At 39.5% G+C, this 20,642-nt stretch overlaps 1 protein-coding gene across 5 annotated transcripts in view; it reads left to right on the top strand.

Annotated features, from left to right (window-relative positions):
* The first annotated feature begins 3,190 nt into the window (after positions 1-3,190).
* The window catches only part of gapvd1 (GTPase activating protein and VPS9 domains 1), a 32,979-nt gene continuing 15,527 nt past the window's right edge, over positions 3,191-20,642 (top strand). For 2 of the 5 annotated variants that reach the window (XM_062417277.1, XM_062417275.1), the window contains exons 1-12: positions 3,191-3,325; positions 11,487-11,705; positions 12,325-12,592; positions 12,694-13,266; positions 13,356-13,439; positions 13,532-13,666; positions 14,494-14,686; positions 15,281-15,361; positions 16,805-16,962; positions 17,326-17,455; positions 17,699-17,824; positions 17,961-18,134. In XM_062417277.1, the coding sequence (XP_062273261.1) occupies positions 11,521-11,705; positions 12,325-12,592; positions 12,694-13,266; positions 13,356-13,439; positions 13,532-13,666; positions 14,494-14,686; positions 15,281-15,361; positions 16,805-16,962; positions 17,326-17,455; positions 17,699-17,824; positions 17,961-18,134 (2,107 nt within the window). In that variant the 5' untranslated portion in view covers positions 3,191-3,325; positions 11,487-11,520. The remainder of the gene's footprint in view (positions 3,326-11,486; positions 11,706-12,324; positions 12,593-12,693; positions 13,267-13,355; positions 13,440-13,531; positions 13,667-14,493; positions 14,687-15,280; positions 15,362-16,804; positions 16,963-17,325; positions 17,456-17,698; positions 17,825-17,960; positions 18,135-20,642) is intronic. The other 3 variants (XM_062417276.1, XM_062417279.1, XM_062417278.1) reach the window with 3 other exon arrangements.

Raw genomic sequence — 20,642 nt, 5'->3', positions numbered from 1 at the left:
CACATCTCATTGCCTCCACATTATAGGCACAGTAAGGTCTCATATTGTAACAGTCACCCACAATTGTTTTCTCCAACAAATATTATATCAAATTGTTTTATTATACCTTGTTACAGTGGTTGTAGTATTACAACTATTTATTAGTACTTAAGTATTATTTCCTAAGTATACTGTAGTTGTGTGGGTATTTTTTTGGTAAATTATTGCCATATTAATTATTGTTTGATGGACAAAAGGTAGAATCAAACCACATATTTTGTTTTCCCACTTCATTAAGAATTTTGTTGGAACTTATTTCATCTCGTGATAAGACTTGATGTCATTCTCGTGTACATTGCTTTGTTTGAAAGTGGCCTTCAGTTGAAAAAAACAATGCATTTGACACAAAGCAATGTATACATTTAGCTATTTCTAAAGGCTTAACAGGTCTTGACCTGGGTTGAACTACCATTGTAAATGAACAATTATTTTGCTCAAAGCATGTTATTTAAATTCAGGTATTTTAATATTGATATTGCTTATAATTAAATTTATTATGTTAATGAGATACCATTTGATGCTTATGTAAGAGGTATATATTGAATATTAGATCATTTGAAACATACAAACTAATGCTACAGTATGTTCTTAAACAATATGCAATAAAAGAGCAACCTTAACATCTATATTGTTAAATCCTATTTTATTAATAATATTGAATAATTGCTTGAAGCCAAAAGCTGCAAAGACTTTGTTTGCACTAAAATATAAATTATAAAATAAGAATGTTCCTAACATAGCTGCAGCACTGAACACAGATATGATATGCCTGCTTCCATTGCCACTGTTGACTAATCTAAGGTTGCTCTTTTACTTGATTATATATCTTTGTGCAAGACCTTCCTCAACTTTCTATTTTGTGATGTTTATAACCTATACATAAATATATAATAAATGGAATTTAACAAGTGACCTCCTGGCTTTGCATTTTTCTCCTATACTGCTTATGCTTAAGTACTCATAAACAGTTTTTATATACTGATTGATAACTATATTTTTTGGTGAGAATTGAAGACTTCCAGTCCCCTTTGCTCTTGAGCTGGGATGTTTTAAATTTAAGTTTTTGAAATACATGCAGGAATATTCCATCAAGAATTATGAGACAAATCAACCATTTCCATGAAAGCTAAAACACTAATAAAAATGCTTCAATAAAATTCACAACTATTATAACAAATGGCAATGTACAAATCTTTGCAATGTGATTTCTTGATCTTCCTCATCTCAATATAATGACTCTTATTTCAAGATACTGAAACCCTTACAGACTAAATGCAAGAATGAGTGTTAAAGTGTAAATATGGGAATTTTGTAAGTGCAGCTAGATAACATATTATACCTGTTTAAGGTTATTTTATTGGTTCAGATATTTAATGTTAAGCAAATATAAACTATATGGAAGAATGAGGGCCGGTCCACATGGTTATGACTCAAGCTTGTAATTATCTGCAAAATTGACTTTGACCAGTAACTAAATAATCAAATACATTTACATGACTAAATATGCTCTTTATTTTTTTTGGGCATTTTGCCTTTATTTGAGAGCTGACACTATAGAGAAACACATGTAGGAGAGATAGAGAGTGGCATGACATGACCTGTTTTGCCATAAATAGATTATAAATCATATTATATGCTTCTATACATTTGAATATATTATATGGTTTGCAGAGTTTCCTGGAGTGGCTTTTTTCTATGTTGTTAGACCACCACCTAGTGGAACAAAGGAGATATTACTTCCACCTATTTTGTGCATTGTACCCAGGGTTGCAGCATTTCCCAAAGACTCACATTACACATTGATATTTGATTGATATTTGATACACTATTATTGCCACTTTAAACAGACTTAATCTTTTCCTGTAATGGTCTCATATGGGCACTCTGCAACCGCTAAATCCAGCAGTGTGTAGATAAGAATACCTGATAATTCAAAATAAATTCAGGTTGAATTTATTTTTGAAGAAACTTTCAACAAATTGTGATGACTGATGCCTTCTTACAGTTGGCGAGAAAGGGTATACAAAAAAAAACATGCTGGGCAGTCTATTGAGGCTGGGGAACAATAATGGGAGGCACAATAAATAGGGTTTGGAGCAGCCTTCAAGTCAAGCCATTTTTATTTATAGATCCCACTATCACAAATCACAAATTTCCCTCAGGGGTCTTTACAATATGTACAGCATACAACATCCTGTAGTCTTCGGTGATCATGACATTCTTTTGAGCTATTTTAGAGCCTCTGAAGCTGGGCTACTTTTTTTCTTTTCTTTTACAGTGAACAGTAATTGCAAAGTCATGGTGGGATGGTATAAAAGGTTGAATCTCTTTTTTCTCAGTATCCTGGAATATCCTGGCACTGCTTAAAGTGGCCCTTGCCTTTCCCTTGCTTCCTGGAGAGCCCTCAGCACAGTTCAGATACATATATAAATAGATGAATGAATCTTGCTTGTTAGCTTGTTTACCCATTGGATGTAATTCTAGCTAAACTACCCATAACTCACTACATCCAAGCTGAAATACACGTGCCTGTAATCATACCAACAGCATTTCATTTCCTGAAAGTGATACTCATATCACAAATTCCTCTTCAGCATTGAAGTAATACAGAATCTTATTTTTTTTGTATGAAAGCTTATATTGATGGTCTGTTTCTTAACTCCTAGGCCACCAGGGTGCACCAATAATATTATTGATCTCATCTCTCAATTGTACATTCTCTCATTTATATAAGTAGTATTTGTACATCCAATTGTTATAACACAATAATGATAATGACAATTTGCTTGAGAATTTGAGGAACAGGACAAAAACAACACTGCAACATGATCATTAAGACAAAAATAACATAACATATTCATATTTATTATTCTACTTTAGAAACAGAGACAACAATTGGCCTAAAAATATGAACTGAGTGGCCAACAGACAATTTGTGACTCTGTGGATTCATATAGAAATTGTTTTAGGTGATATTCAGTAAGTTGCGGTCTATAGCATGTGAATCAGAAAGACATTTGTTTGAAATTGCACCAAATGTGTATATTACAGTAATAACATAAAGACCTGTGTCTGCAATACTGTGGATTCTTCCTTTAACAAAGCCTTTGCGCATGCGGACTGCGCAGGTCTCCTCGTGATGACAGCAAATGACAGCACTGTTCGCCCCTGCAGAACCAGAGAGAGACGGCTAATCGCCAACAAACAATCCCTCTGACTCGAGAAATCTAATGATCAGCCGTGTTTAGAGCCACTGTGAACAACTAGTGTGAGCTAATCACGTCCGGTAAGTCGCTGAATTTACGTTAGCGTATCTTGAGGATCATATTTTATCTAACAGGAGCTTGCAACCTAAAGCTAAGCTAACGTAGCCAACTAGCTTGTCGTTAGCTTGCCGTGCTTGACTAGCTAAGGTTAGCAGACTTTAACTTGGTTAGCAGGCTACTGCTTGGTTGTCCAGTTGACCAATTTGCTATCTCTGGTCCTCCTTTCAAATCAGTGCGAACACAAGTCCTTTCTTGACTGGTACCGAATGTGTGGGTGTCTTTTTCTTCTGTCAATTTCCTTCACAGCCTTTAGCTGACCTGACGTTAGTTATATGGATTATTTGATATCATTCTCAACTCGTCTGGTTGTAATTTTTGGCCAGGTTTCCCCCCAACCGAGCGGTAGCTGACATGAACCAAACCTAATCCAGCTGGATGTGTTGGCTGTCGGTAAATAACGATTGGCTAATACATCAATACATTTGTATCAAGGACACTGAAAACATGCAAGTGAACTTTAACAGCTCGTCAAAATGTTTCAGTTTTTGTGTCAAATGTGTGTACAGCTGCCCGCCGAGGCCGTGAAAGGCATGACTGAAGTTTTTAGTCGAATAACAAGAACGATTAACATACATCTGCAAGGCTTGTGATGCTGTCATTTAATTACTGGATAATATTAACTCTTCACAACATCACGTTAAAACTAATCATCTTCCCGTGTTGTTTAACAGTGCTGTATCAGCTAGTGAACGATGATAGAAAATGATAGACTACATTCAATCTTTTTATTAGGTGAAAATGCTGAACTGTTGCTGGTTATTGGTACATTTGTGAAATGTGGGGTTCATTTAGCTTCATTTTATTTATGTTGTGAATGCTGTGGCTCTTTGAGTTTCAAGTGTGGTACACATTCAGTGTATTATTATTATTATATATGTTTCATATCATAATAAATTATTGCTTGACAGACTAAATGTACTAAGGCTTGTAAAGCTTATTGAACTTGTATCCCATATGATAAATAATGAAAATGATCATTTCATAACTTGTAATTTAATGATGATGCTGCAACATTACACAGCAAAGCATCCCTTTACATTATAGCTTCAATGCATCAGTTAGCTCCAGCCAGTCATTTTAATGTATCATATTGTGGTCATTAGCTCAGATCGAGGTTCAATCAACAGGACTTTCTTCCTGTGTAGTAATAATCATGTTGCCAGGAAATGGAGCCAGTCTAGTTTATGGTTTGAGAGTGGAATGACTTTTAAGTTCAAAGCTGATCAAAGGAACAGACGGGTTTTTGCTTCGTAACTGGATTTTATTAATTCCTGGGCTCATGCTGTAGGCCTGTGTTTTCTCATGAGGCCATTTCGAATGATACAAATGTCAACGTTAATGTTTTTCGTACTTTGCAATACCACCGTCTATCTGCTTTCATTCAGTGGTGTTTACTGTAACAGCGATGCTTGGTACTAAACTCTGCATCATTTCTTAAAGTGGGCAGTCACTGAGAGAGAAAGTCGGTGAGAAATAAAGAGGTTATAAAATGTTGGAGCTTGTGCCATATGTGTCTCTTTGTGTATTTGTACTCTGTCCTTGTAATTTAAGGGTTTTGTTTTTGATCAATTATTTGTATTTCTTCGTAATATGCACTCAGAATGCAGTGTTTTCACACTTCTTCAGGTCATCTCACACACTCGTTGGGTTAGGGACCACGTTCTGGTCCACAATAGAGGGCCGGAAGACTAGGTTGAACTTGTACTGTCAGTACCTGTAGTCTACTGAGATATGTTCCATGATACCTGAGTTCACAGTATGAGTTGTTATGTAACTTCAACATATATTTATATAACAAATAACTGATAAAAAAAGTGCCCCTTACTTTCATTTTATACCCTGTGATTAACTACATATCCGAGCTGGTAACAATAACAAACAGTGGAGTCGATGCCAGAATTTCAACATAAACATTCATGTTCTCGGCTCAATGTAGAAATAAGACTTGTGTGCCCTTCACACTGTCTTTGGTGTAGAAACATGGACTTAAGAAGCTCAAGCCCCTGAATTGGGACACAGCTTATGTGCTCATTGTGTTTTTTTTTTTTTCTCCTTCTTTTTTTTTTGCCCCGCTGCGACAGCTTTTTGTGTCTCGCGCATTGCCAAACATTCTCATGGGGCAGTGATGGATTTAAAGTTAGAGAAGGGGGGGCGTGTGGCCAGAGGGTCACTCATTTCATCCCCTGATAAATCTCACCTTTTCCCAAAAGAAGCCACGTTAAAAATCTAATCAATCTCTCGGTGTTATTCAGTAGTTGACAGATTTGGGTAAGTGATGCTATGGAAAAATACTGGTCAGTACTCTGAAAGCTTTGCGGTTCAGTCCCACCACTAGTGACTTATCCTGCTGGAGGTGGGAGAAGTCACACATAAATCTCATGTACTGTACTCTACTGCTTGCTGAGCAGTGTAAGAAATTATCTGAAAGGGAAGTGTGAAGAGGATGTTGTCTCGCAACCATGAATACCTTTTGTAGAGAGTGAAATCCTTTGAATATCTATAAAAAGCACTTTGTTCCATTGGTATGTTTGTGGTTGTGAGACCATGCAGTAGGAGGAGTGGGCTGTGTTTCAAACACCTTTACTCTAATACTCTGATGTTAACTTACATTTTGGTATAAAATTGTGTTGTTTTGTGCGTTCGATGTCAGAAAAAATGTTTTGGCAATATTAAATCTGTTTCACCAGATAACTGAAGTGGTTGGACTTCCCCCGGCGTTTTAAAATGTTCTGTTTTGTCTATAGTTTGCCTCTTGTCTCTTATCCTACCTTGCTGTTATAATTAAGGTTCTTACACAAATGTTTGGCTTCTGTTGTCGAGCTTCTTTGTCTCCCACATTAACCATATTCATGACGGTTCTGCCACAACCACCATCATACTCACACAACTCAGGAGGCAGCAGATAATGCCTTCCTTCACACCCCTTTGCTGTTTGGTTTCTCTTCTGCTTTAGAGTTCCTCAGTGCTCTCCATGAGTGACTCACCAGGTAGTTTTATGCAGCTGATGGTATTGGAGTTGGCGGGCACAGGAGGCCATGACAAATGGCAGTTAACCTCCCTGCTAGCCCCTTAATAGCCGAGTTGCTTTTTCACTTCCGTCCAAGTATGTGAGGAATGTGCTTATTCAAGAACACGAGAGCACACGTGGAAGTGCACCATGAGTGTACTACGCAATAGGGCTGGACGATATGGCAAAAATATGATAACAATCATTTGTCCACGTTGATCAATATTGATATTGATCATGATATATATAATTTGATAATGTTGGCATTTGAAGGGTATCTTGATAATGACTGAACCCTGAAGAAAGCAGAGTTTTTTTTTAGGTAATTAACATAAAAAATAGAATAACATAATGTAAACATTTAACCGATTTGGTTGAGAATATATTTTAGTTATGTTTACATATCATAATGTAAACAATGCAGTCATTACTATTATTATTATTATTATTATTATCTTTTCTGTATCTATATTCTGCTATAACCTTTTCATTTATCTTACTGACTGTTATTTTCTGTTAGTTTTCTTTATGAAACAACACTGGTGCTAGTGGATAACTAGCCTTTTGTTGCTACTCTGTTTACTGGCTTCAAGCTTAATGTAGCTTAGCAGCTAACTTGTTCATTCAAAGTCAAAGCAGCCTGTTTATAACAGTGGAGTGTGTTTTTCCCACAGTTGCAGACAGGATGTGTTTACTAGGGAAACATGTCCATGAGTTTGAGAAGCTTTTTTTCAGCTAACGTTACTCCTAGATGTCACATTCACTCAGGACGGTAGTAGCCCTGCTATGATAGCACTAGCGAAGTCATGGCGGTCGTGGTAGTAAATGTGTGTGTACTTGGACGAAAACTGCAGACTGACTGGATGTTGTCATGTTTATTTCTGCTGTCTGATAGGCTGTTACATCTGTCTATATTTAGTAATAAAATGTCTAAAGTTTATCATTGTTATCGACATAAATGTTATTGCAATCCCATATTGAAGTTTCAAAACTGTTATTCAGAAATGATATTTTAACTCGCGTAGTTTATTGAGATTGCTATAAAAAAATGTTGTCACTTGATTACAGCCATGCTTTCAGGCAGTCATCATGTTTTTCACATGATAAAGAGCAGCTGTGTTTTATTAAGAATTTCTGAAAAAATAAATATATGTTTTCTCTCTGAACCATAAATTAACACAAAATGTTTCTGGGTCTTTAAACTTGACCTGTTTTTTAAAATGTATGAAACAATCTTATCACAGTAATTTGAAATCAGTAATCACTGTTTATTCTTGGCTTGCAGAGGGGACTCTTTGTACAGCCTATCATTATGTGTTTAAATCTGCATAACCAATTTGATTTGTCAGGCATATCAACTCTAACGTTGTGGTTGTCTATTACCTTGCGAGCATAGACGCTGCCTTGCAGTCATTCCCGCTCTGTGGCAGTTTTCACCAGTCTGGTCTCATTCTCCTCCCAGGGCCCTAATTCTGCAGTTAAATCTGTGTTTGCTATGTTAGCAACCAGCCACAAAGACGCTTTTGTGCAAAGGATTCACCAAGAAATTATTCAAATTTCATGCACTCAGCTTGGTTTGTATGTCTTGGCTGTGTCTGTCTGGAAAAGGAGAGAGTGATTTGCATATTCTGCGATGTAGCTGAAAAAGCATGCTTTTGCCTTTGTCATCCAGCCAGTATGTGAAGCACACTAAATCAGGGCTCTAAACTAACTTTTTTCACTGGTTGCACTGGTGCGCCTAACTTTTTTTCTTAGGTGCACCAGCACAAAAGTTAGGTGCACCCAAATTTTCGACCATATCGCATTCAACACCGCAGTTTTGCAGGTTCACGTTTGAGCACTTGATTTTTCTTGGGTGTTCAAAGAAAAGCTCCGTGGCTCGCTGATAGTTGAACTGCGAGAAGGGGGGGGCGTGTCAGCGTTTATGCTGACACGCATACAGGTAGCTAAATGCTCCCCTTGCAGTTTGTTGCGCAGGTCAGTCTTCACACACGCTGCATTCATAGTCACACAAACACAGTTCTGGGTTGGAGCCGTTCATATACTCTGAGCCGGTTAGCCTGAAACGTGTTACTATAGTAACGTCACAGTTACCTGTTTGAGGATTAACGTTGTAAATGTTGACATCACGTGGCGCTGTTTGCATTAGTTTTTCGGGCTCCGCTGTTTTTTTCTGAGCAGGTTCTGCCTCAGATGATGTTATGTTTCAACCAGCGGTCTGTGTTTGTTTCCTTAAACTTAATATCACTGTTAGCTTGTCTGTGTTATGCTAGCGAGAGGTACAGAGAGAGCTACAGGTGTGTTCAGGGTCGAAGTCAGACAGGCGGACATAGCGGTTCTGGCCAGTCGTCGTTCAGTAAGCACCACTGCAGACGTTGGTTGAACATTAATATACATCGCTGTAAATGTGTACAGGAATTTCCCGCATTATAAGTGTTGGATTTGCGGGAATCAATTAAATTGTGGGCAACACCTGCAATCCCACGCTGAAATTCAAGCCCTGCACGTCACGATACTTCAAGCACAGTCATTTTTGCAGCGGTGCGCCGCTGTTGAATGTACAGGGGGTAACACTGCATCTTGTCATCCGTGGCTACATGCACTCTACACCCACTCTCTCTGTCTGACTGCAGCACACGCAGGAATATCTGGACCACGGCCAATCAGAGGGGGGTCCCACCCTTCACTATCTCTGGCCTGATGTGTGTCTGTTGTTGAAGGTTGAACCACAGGGAGACTTTCAGAGTCGCAGAGATTTTTTTTCCCGAACAGCTGGTCGCACCAGTGCGACCTCAGATTTTTTTTAGTCGCACCATTGAGAAATTAGGTCGCATGTGCGACCAAATTGGTCGCACTTTAGAGCCCTGTAAATGCAAATGATCACTTCCCTTGCATGACGCTCACATCATGTGTGCGTTAGTGTTCAGACATTTACAGAAAAGGGAACCACTTTCTGCTTCTTTTACTTTAAAATGCAGCATTACCTAAATATTGAAAACGAAAAGGAAAGATTTGCAAAAAAACAAGGAAATTGAAAGTTTTGTTTTTTACTCTGCAGTAGTTGGTTCATTGGGGTTTCTGCAAGGTACTAGATATACTGCACAGTCGAAAGCCCTGTGCCAGTGCAACAGAGACATACTGAAAACCGCAGTTTTCTCCCTTTTGATGAAAGTGCTTACAGAAAAAGCATCCCAGCTCAGTGTTTTGATGCTTAAACAGGAACTTCAGCAATTTCATTATTCACTTCCATAAAGTTTGGGGACTCTGCAATCACAAAAAGGAGCAGAGGCTCAAATATTCAGACTTTTAGTCTCTGCTCAGGTTAAATAGCCAGAATTGCTGGATGCTGCACTTCCCTTAATGCACCAATAGCTCTTTTTAATCAGACCCTCTTTTCAAACTCCATGCCCCCAATTTGTAATAGAAGTAATACCAATAATTTTAACTATGGATTAACCTGTTTAATACTTCCTTGATTCATTGTTTAGTCCATATATGTCAGATAATAGTTCAAATCTTCATCACAGTTTCTCAGAGGCAAAGGCTTTTTCTTCAGATGTCTTGATTTGTCTGACCAACATTTGCTGAAGACAATCGACTAATTGATTAAATGATTACTTGTTGTTTCATCTCAGGAAATGGCTTTTAATATAAATTTGTAGTCTCAAGGCCCAAGCCGAGATGATGTCATCATCAACTCTGACCCAGCTAAATGGTCCTATCCATAATGCATAACTTGGATGTAAAATTGGTGTTCCCCTCTGGCACAGCTGGCTTCAAAACCAGAACAGTGACTATTAAACAGACAGGGAGTGTTTAACATCGCAATCTGCTTCGATCAGAAATTGATGACAATTTGGGCTTAAGAGCGTCTGTGTGGCTCTGTTGTCAAAACAAATGTGAATCTGCCTCTCTTGCATCCTTGGAAACCGCTGATGTTAACATCCCTCTGAGTGAGAGCCTGCCTGATGTGACACCTGAAAGTCAGAACCGAGGTTTATGTTTTTATTACATAACATCCAGTTATTTTTGGTTTCACATTTCAGTCATGTGAGCACACTGTCGAACTTGACATGACATGCATGAAGTCTTGTCGTCATCACCTACATGAGCCGTGTCTCTCAGTACTTGACGTTGATTGGTTTGTAGAAGGGCGTGTGTCTGACGTTGGCGTGTTGCCTTCTATCATTGTTTGAATCAACGGAGAAAAATGAATCATAGTCACTATATTATATTATTATACTAGGCTGTATATACTACAGTTTCTTTATCCTCAGGTGGCATAGCTCTCCTGTCCTCTCATATCCTCTTTCTAATCCTCTCTGTAAATATGAACCAAAAATGTACTTCTGCAGCTCATTTTTTTCTATTTCTGGTTCTGAGAGCTTCCTGTAATTGATCTAAAAGTCAGAGCCATCCAAAAGAAAAGTTTGCACAGAAGGATCACAGAAACAAACCCAACTGCGGTTCGGTTTAATGCGGACCGAGCCCACCTGTTTTTGTTGGACCGAGGCCTGGCTGTTTGGTCTGAACTGTGATCCGGTGGAGGTTTCAAGCCAGTCATTTTGGTTCAGTTCAAACTAAAAAGTCTGAAAGTCCAGAACAAATTATATAGGTATGAAGGAGCCCAGTGTCATTACCAGCATTACTATTCATTGAACAAATACAAAATCTTTTCTAGTCTCTGATCATTTGTCACATTTGTCTATGATAAATGTATAGTCGGGATACTCATGTCAAACAGCAACGTTCAGTTTACCATCCAACTGCTGGGATGGCCTGCCCTTTCACCGCAGTGAGGAAAATAAATGTATAAGCACCAAAAATCTACAAATGTATGTTTAGACTAACTTTAATTGAATGTCACTATGTCACAGAAAAATCCTTTTAATAGTATTTCATATGTATATCTTTGATCATACATGTACCTTTACTGTATTTCGCATTGTAGTGTTTATTCCTGCCCCCCCCCCCCACTGATGTTTATTTAATATTTGATGAAAGTTAATATGAGGTTTTGTTCAGTCTCTGTTCCTCATATTCACCCCAATTGCACAATTATGTTCTGTATTCCAGCCTTGACTGACTCTTCTTGTCTCTTTTTTGTTCCTTAGTTATTTACCCCTCTGCCTGTGAGAGCTGGTGAAGATGGTGAAGCCAGACATCCACACTCTGGCCCACCACCTGAAGCAGGAGCGGCTGTACGTGGCGTCGGAGAAGCAGCTGATCCAGAGGCTCAACAGCGATGTGCTGAAGACAGCTGAGAGGCTCTATCGGGCCGCCTGGATCGCCAAGCAGCAGAGGATCAACCTTGATCGTCTCATCCTCACCAGGTCAGATCTAGGAATAGTTTAACCTTTCAGGAAATAAACTTGCTTGCTTTCTTTCCAAGAGTGAGGTGAGAAGATGGATGCCTGTGTGTTACACAGCTGTAGCCAGGACCTGGTTATCTTACTATTCAGGGTAGGAGCAGGTGAGAATGGCCAGCTTGGCTCTCTCCAAAGTCTAATAATATGAATGCCAGCAACTCTGTAGCTCATTAATTAACATGTAATTAACATGTTTGTTTAATTTGTATCTAGATTGAAATGTAATATTAGTGACAACAGTTTGTGGCTTTAGAGGTAGTATGAAACTTAATATTTCGTGTTATACATTCCTATGGTTTGTTGTTTCTTGTGGTGCTTATATCAACAAAAAGCAAGTGATATTTGTTGTCAAGAAAGTAAAATATTTAAACATCAAGATAACGACACAAATATAAATTCAAGTTTGATTCTTTTTGGATTTCTTGCACATACTTGGCCACGGCAGTTCAGATCAGTTGTTCTGAAAGGGAAACTACAAAGCCAGAGCAACCTTTTAATCATGAATATTTGATCTAATGCATGTACTTGATTTTGTAAAAGTGGATATATGTCAATCAGAACATGGCTTTTTTAAAATCTACAGTGCGGAAGCCTCTCCAGCTGAGTGCTGCCAACATGCCAAAATGCTGGAAGACACACAGTTTGTTGATGGCTACAAGACTCTGGGTTTCCAGGAGACAATCTACGGTGAGTTCGTGGCCCGGTTGAGAGAGAACCCCAGACTGGTGGCGTCATGCCTGGTGGCAGGAGAGAGGCTGAACCAGGAGCACACCCAGGGGGTCATCTATACAGTCTTCACCTCACTTTATGGCAACTGCATCATGCAGGAGGATGAGAGCTACTTGCTACAGGTGAGGTCCTACCTCCCTCTAGTGTTACACATTAGAAAAACAATTTAGCTCCTCAGTGAGATGAAATGTTGTCATCTCATCTCTTCTTGTGTATCTTCCAGGTGTTGCGGTACCTGGTAGAGTTTGAGCTGAAGGAGAATGACAACCCTCGCCGTCTGTTGAGAAGGGGAACCTGTGCCTTCAGCATCCTTTTCAAGCTCTTCTCTGAGGGCCTGTACTCAGCCAAACTCTTCCTCACTGCCACCCTCCACGAACCCATTATGCAGCTGCTGGTGGAAGATGAAGACCACCTGGAGACGGACCCAGCCAAGGTGACAGAGCGTCTCACTCCGGCCCAGCAGGAGCGCTTTGGAGAAAAGGGCTCTGAGGGCTACAAACAACGGGTGCAGGCAGCGGTGGAGGCCAATGAAGCCAAGCTGGTAGCTCTGGTCAATAAGTTTATTGGTTACTTGAAGCAGAACACCTACTGCTTTCCCCACAGCCTGCGCTGGATTGTGTCCCAAATGTACAAGACATTGTCCTGTGTGGAGCGTCTTGAAGTGGGTGAGGTGCGCACCATGTGCACAGACCTACTGCTGACCTGCTTCATCTGCCCAGCTATAGTCAACCCGGAGCAGTATGGTATCATCTCAGATGCCCCCATCAATGAAGTGGCCCGCTTCAATCTAATGCAGGTCAGCAGCACAGGAAGTAATCTGCTACATATATACATGAAGGACTCATTCTGCTATGGATTGATATTGGATAATGGTTTGTTGTACAGGTGGGGCAGCTTTTGCAGCAGTTGGCCATGGCTGACGATGATGCAGACCCAAGGCGGAAAAGCTGCTTGTCTAAATTTGATAAGGTATGCACATTGCTACTATGCTGCGTGTAACTGCACCCTAAGTTTATTCCTTGTACAACTCTTCATACAACGTCTCTTTTCTGTTTCTCCAGAGTTGTGTAGCTGCCTTTCTGGACGTGGTGATTGGTGGAAGAGCAGTCGAGACCCCACCAATGTCCTCAATGAATCTTCTAGAAGGCCTGAGCAGGACTGCGGTCTATATTACGCATCATCAGCTGTTGGCGCTGGTAAATTATTTTGCATCTGACAGCCAAATTATGTCCTGCCAGCCTGGAACAACAGATAGTAAAATGAACAAGCCTGCATCACACGTGCTCCCTACAGACTAGGTGATCTGATAAGATTTTGGAGCATAAATGTGCATATTACCTTGAAACCTTTGTAAGAACTTTCAGATACAGAGTTTATGTACAAGACTTTGCAGTCTTTCTGTGTTTGGAATATGTGGCCATGTATAGTGAGACCTAACCTATTCTCACTTTAAATCATTTTTCAGTGTTTTCAATGAGTTTAATAGCAGTTCAATCACAATTTACAGGAAATGGCACAAGTGAGTCACAACAGCAGTATACAAAAGCTTTAGTAGGCGTGTGACAAGCATTATTCTTGAAAGTGACTTGTTGAGGCAACCCACAGAGGTAAAAATAGATAATCCATGTCTGAATTACTGATGAATCGGTTGCAAACACAACAGAAATGTGGCAAGAGGGAAAGGCTTATGCATTAACTTAGCTCATGATATTAGTGTGACGTCAGTGTGTGTGTGTGTGTGTGTAGTAGTGTATCATGTCAGGAAATAAGGTGGATCAAGAGCCTTTTGGTTTACTCGTATATGAAAGCTGAGATCTTTTTTGGGATTTTCGACCTCACTTGTGGTTGTGTGTCGAATTCCATCATTTAAACAAGCTACCGTTTAGATTCACATACTGTGCAAGCTTGACATGTGCAGACTTGTCACAAACATCTCACGCCCTTCCTTAGAATAACTGTAGACTTTCAAAGACTGATTGATTGTGATTCAGACAACAACAATCTTCTACTTCTTCATGTGTAGGTGGACTTTGTGCGAAGCGTGACGGCGGGTGACCACCTTCGGGAGGAGGACCACATGGCTCTGGAGACCCTGCTGGCCAATGTGCCCCAGTCTCGAACTGTGAAGAGCAACAGCCTGGAGCTCACCCCTTCCAACACCCCCCAGCTCTCCCCAGCCACCACTCCCGCCAACAAGAAGAACAGGCTCCCCATAGGTACCTCTAATCTTCTTCTTCCTGTCACTCGCTTATCGATGCGCCCAATATGATGCAACCTCGTGTAATTTGTTGATGTGAAGATCTGAAGGCCATTTTGCTTCATAGGAGTATCGCAATTCGAAACAAAAACTATAAGATGAAACTCTAATATTTTGTCTAATGAGAAGCAAAATAAACAAGTTGAGTTGAGCGGTGATGGCTAGTGAAAGGCCTGTGTTTTATAGGAAGCTAATGAGCTTATTCTCAGCTTGTTATAAAGATAATTAGCACGGCCTGGATTGAGGCTCAATTACAGAAATGACAACCAATTAAATTACCAAATATAAATGAACTCATTTTAATTGGAATGGATGGAAAAGATGCATAGACTACCTTCATTAGCATTTTCAAGACAAATGATGCTGCAGCGACTCCCCTCTTAATTAGGAATGAACCACTTGTGCTTGCTTCTCTGAAATATGACATTTTATACTACAGTCTTGACTTTGATACTTGAAATACTTTTGAATTTTGAGATGTACTCTGTATTTTTTCTCCAACTCCCTACCTTGTGCTTCTCCTTTTCCTCCTGTGCTGCCAATGAATGACCAGGACAACACTTAGCAGCTATAACATCCTGGGACCCCACAACCACCGCTTTGTCTGCTCATATTCCATTAGTAACCCCTTTTGGTGGGTAGCCTGTCAGTCGTTGTTAGAGTTGGAGAGAAGTTAGCCGTTTTGCTATTGTTTCACCCAGCTGCTCATCCAGCATCCAGCCCATGCTCCTGAGCGGCACAGTAACCTCCCCAGCCTCGCCACTGATACCTAGCGCTAGTGCTCTCCTCCTTGTGCTTTCACCATACTATGCTTTTTGCGTTGCACAGTGCTTTGGCTCATTTGTTAAAGGCTAAGATGTTTTTCCCCCACTCATTTCGATTTTCCCTTTTTGCTTCCTCATTCAGCGGAGTATGGCTATTCATTTCCAGGTACTGGAATAGCAGTTGTGTTCTTGATAGCACATAGAGCATCAAGTATCTCTATTAGAGAGAGAGTGAGAGAGAGAGACAAACTAAATACACTGACAATATTGAAGAACCTCAGTGAATGAGTATAGTGCCTGTAATCAGCTGTTCTTTGTAAGTTTTTTTAACCATCTCCAGTGGATGAAGCTAAAGAATCAAACCAGTCCAACAGGGATGAAATACATCAGGCCTGTTTTTTCGAGTAGTCGAGTTCAGTGAGTCATGTGATATTTAAGTGCTTCACTATGTCAGGCTGGCCATTTTAATCCCAGAAAGATTATGAAAGCATATCAGTTGGTATTGCAACATGCACAGATTAACGTAGTCCAGTGTAGCTCATACGGAATTTATTTTGGGTTGGGAGAATTTAAATCATGTTACAAGTTTTCATGCACAGTGTTATGAATTCTTTATACTAGTGTACTAGTGTTGGCAGAATCACATTGTTTAAATACTGTGACAAATATGTAGTCTCTTCCATTTTCAAGTGAGGAATTGGTGCATAAAGTGACATCATAATCAAAGCTGTCTATACGCTGTTGTGTGTGTGTGTTTATTTGTTTGCAGCAAACTGTTCACAGTTGAACAGGAATAACATTTTCAGATTTAAAAAAACATTTTTATGCTTTAAGGCTTGGCCATTGCATTGTTAACTAACTACTGTCTAACATTTAAAAAACTTGAGGCAGAGATACACTCATCATAAATGTCACACCAGTGTGTAAGTGTAGCTACATGGAGACAAAAAAGGGAGACTATTAAAAACATTTTCTTGGTCAAATTGATAAATCCAATTTGACCTGAAATTAAATTAAAATTGAATACAAACATCGCAGTCATTAAGTTGCAGTTACAGACAACACATTGGTATGACATACGAGATGAGTCTTGGTTTGCTGGCTTTAAGATAGAGCTGTTTATTTTCACAAATACAGTTTGTTGGCTTAAAAAATGTCCTTTAAAAAGTGACACATTGATTCCATAATGTATTGCCTAATTCTAATAAAAAAATGAGGGTTAAGGCACAAGTGAAAAATGCTGTTTAGTGTCCAACAATCTGAAATTAACAATGCTTCTCTACTAATTCCCTTCCATCCAACCCAACAACCAGCAGCTGCTCGTAGCCGCAGCCGTACCAACATAGCCCAGGAGGGGGAGGCAGAGGCCAGCTCCCAAGAGTCCCTGCAGGAGCTGATGCCAGAGGAGGTGCTGGTGATTTCACTAGGATTTGGTCCTCAGAATGTCCCTGGGATGATGTCAGAGAATGAGGTAATGTGACTTGAATTAATGTACTCATTTGCAGGAGAGATGATGATCTAATAAATTCAATGTCATATTTTTTCCTGTCAAGTGAAGGGGAGTTTGAATTCTTTGGGAGTGGGTGTCACGCCTTTTGTAGGGCTTTATCTGTGCTTGCAATAATGTTCAAATGGTAAGAAACCATTTTATACCCTGTAAGACTCACTCCCTAATCCACATTTAACTGCCCCCTTGACTGTTTTATATGATGTAACGCCTCTGTTAAGAATGACCAAAGTCAAAAGAAGTTTGCAACCAAACATAAGGGACTTTTGTTTTTCATGCACGCACTTGTTTGTGCTCAATACTCTCCACTGTCTCTTGCACTTGCAGGTTTTGAACCTGCAGATGGCTGATGGGGCCCCAGGGGACGGCCATGCTGATGACACTAAGCTGCATGGTAAACCAGACAAAACTCTGCGCTTCTCCCTCTGCAGTGACAACTTGGAGGGCATCTCAGAGGGTCAGTCTGCTATCTGAATACACATGAAGCAAAAAACTAACAAATAACTAATTACTACAGGGTATTTTTTAAATATCAGAATAATATAAGCAAGGTGAAAAAGTAAACAATGTTAACTGCTTGTATATGGTCTGTCACAGACACAGTTGATTGGATGTTTTGAGTGACAAAAACAATCCTGATATAATTACTGGCCAGCAGTGCGACCTTGTGTACATTTTTATTCTTTATGTTTTTGCTCAGGTCCATCTAATCGTTCTAACTCTGTGTCATCTCTGGACCTGGAGGGAGAATCAGTTTCTGAGCTGGGAGCTGGGCCATCAGGGAGCAACGGGGTGGAGGCTCTACAGCTTTTGGAGCATGAACAGGGTACATACATGTTTGTTTTTGTGAATGTTGAAGGTATAGATACATTTTTATTTATTTTTTTAGCATTTTTATAAACAAATATATTAGATGCTCATAATGACGTGGCCCACTCTGACATACTGTTTGTCTCCTTCAGCCACCACTCAGGACAACCTGGATGATAAACTGCGCAAATTTGAGATCAGAGACATGATGGGCCTGACAGATGATCGGGACATCTCTGAGACTGTCAGTGAAACTTGGAGTACTGATGTGCTCGGCAGCGATTTTGATCCCAACATGGATGAAGACCGTCTGCAGGAAATAGCAGGTGAGACATGGGTGATGAATCCTTTTACTCTCTGCATCAGTAAATTAATTGAATGGCCTAAACTGACAGTGTAATATTTTATGATGAGAGGTGAATGCTCTGCTCTTGAAGACCTTCCGTGACTGTTGAATCAGTAGATTTAGGAAAATGTCATCACCTTGTGGTACTTGGGTGAAATAGCAGCAAAGGGCAGGTTTTCAGCTCAGGGCATGCAAAGAAAGTCACCAGATAAATACAAAATAAAATATGTGTATGACCATTGTTAGGTGTTTTCTCTGAGTAGTTTTCTACAATTTCAAAAATACGGTTAATTACACTTATTTTAAATGCTGCAAATCATTACAATCTTCATTTCCGTATTGGGCTGAAAGTAATAATCCAGGGCAGTGTTAACAATATAATGTTATGGTTTTGCAAATACAGTGTCATGTAGGGAAACAGCTAACAACTATTTTGATTATTGAATAATTTGCAGATTATTTTCATGATTAATCGAATAATCTTTTGTTCTATAAAGTGTCAGGAAGAAAAAAAGTCGATTTTAAAATATTGTTTCCTCTGACCAAGGTTCACAGCCCAAAGATATTCAGTTTACAGGGTTTGTATAGGTGCTGGAAATCCTTGAAAATGAGAATTATAATATAATTAATATAATATAATATAATTTTCAAGGTTTGAAAAGTGCTTGGATTTTGAATAAAGTGCTTGAAACTGCTTAAAATTGTAATTGCATTTTAGTAAATCCCTGGGTCAGTACACATTTTGAAACTTTGTTGTGTTTTCCTTTTTAATTTATCTCCTTTCTTTCGAATGCTCTCACTAAACACAATTTGTGGTTGTCTATAGCACAATAACATCTGATATAAATGACCACAAAGGTGCTAGAAAAGCTTTAAAATGCTGGAATTTGATTTAAGAAAAGATGGGTTTACTGTTACACAAGAACTAAAGCAGAAATGGTTCACATTTGAGCTGGAAGCAGATCATTTCAGCATTTTGTCATAAACAAATGACCTTAAAACATTTAATCAGTTAGCAAAATAATTACTGGTTAATTTTCTATTGATGAATGAATTGATTATTTATTACCGTGCAGCTCTAATGCCATGTTACACTACCACATCTTAACAATGCTTAGTTTGAGTATTGCATCCGAGTTTTAAAGATTTTGTCATTTTAGAAAACATAACCTTCATCATATTTGTAACATTAATTTGAATTTAAATTACAAATCCGCAGCAAAAATGAAGCAAAAATGGCCACTTTCAATGACTGCAGGATTTATATGAATAAGCAATGAATTATTTCCCCATAGATAGAACATTACCAGTGTAGTGGTTGCATTATATGAAAATATAGAATGGGAATGTGAAAGCTAGAGACAAAACAAGTTAGGATATCATTTCATAAAAAAATGTAAAAAAAATTCAAAAGAGGATACCTTGCATTATCACAGTGATAGCAGTGAATACTGTAAGTACATTCATAAATATAATAGAGTGAAGATAAAGATATTTAATAGATTGTAGAAGTTAGAAGTAAAGAAAACAGGCTTGTCTGTGATGACTTGAGCAGTCATTTAATGTGAAACCAGCTACAGACACAATATTTGAGTCCTCATGTTATTCAGACCCCCATCTTCCTGTCTGCTCTGCCTCAGTGTTTTTCTTCCCAACCCGCCCCCCTGCCCATCTCTCTCCTACTCACTCTCTCTCTCTATCCCTCTCTCTCTCTCTGACATTCACTCAGTCCCTGCAGTCTTATTGACCTTGGTTCCTTCTCATTTGCATCCACCATTTTTCATTCTTCGGAATATGGCGTTGGGGGACTTTTCCATCATTAAGTGAATTTACAGCGATTTCCTTATGTGTTTTCTCCAAGGGATTGGGTTATGAGATGCACATTAAATATCCATTAATACCTCATTATCCCACTGATAAGATTACCATGATAATGAGGCAGAAATTCTAATTGTTTCACTTCTTGTTGTGCCACTTATTTAATCATCCACCTGAAAGACAAGTACTCTGCGCCCCTACCTTGAAGACTGTAAACACGGACAGCGGGATAGAACTCTCCCACCGCCAATGAGAGCCCTGCCCCCGCCAACATCAGTGCACACTGTTGCCCGGGCGCTGGCATGCCCTGTGCTCATGGCGCGCGTGTGCCATGAAGTGGAAGCATGACGTACCAGGGGGCGCGGCTACCACAGGTCGACTTCTTGGTCTTGAGCCTTGGCCACTGACTCCCACTCACACCTGCTAGCTCTTCTCCCACTCCTCCGCATTCTTCCGCCTTGTTAAGCTGCCGCTTCCCAAATGGAGATGGAGGGATACTGTGCTGAGGACTTAGTGGGAGCATGGGCGAAGCGGTAATTTGGTTGTGAGTAATGCTAGGCTTAATCAAAAGCTCAAAGTCATGGCCCCGGAGGCCAGGGCAGGGTGAGATATTACCATTAACCTCTGACCTTTGGCACAGTGGTATATGTGCCTGTGGGTCCCAGCATGA

The sequence above is a fragment of the Scomber scombrus genome, chromosome 4 (assembly GCF_963691925.1).
Source record: "Scomber scombrus chromosome 4, fScoSco1.1, whole genome shotgun sequence".
NCBI lineage: Eukaryota > Metazoa > Chordata > Actinopteri > Scombriformes > Scombridae > Scomber > Scomber scombrus.
The sequence above is the reverse complement of the archived record's forward strand: the minus strand, read 5'-3'. Positions and strand labels throughout refer to the sequence as shown.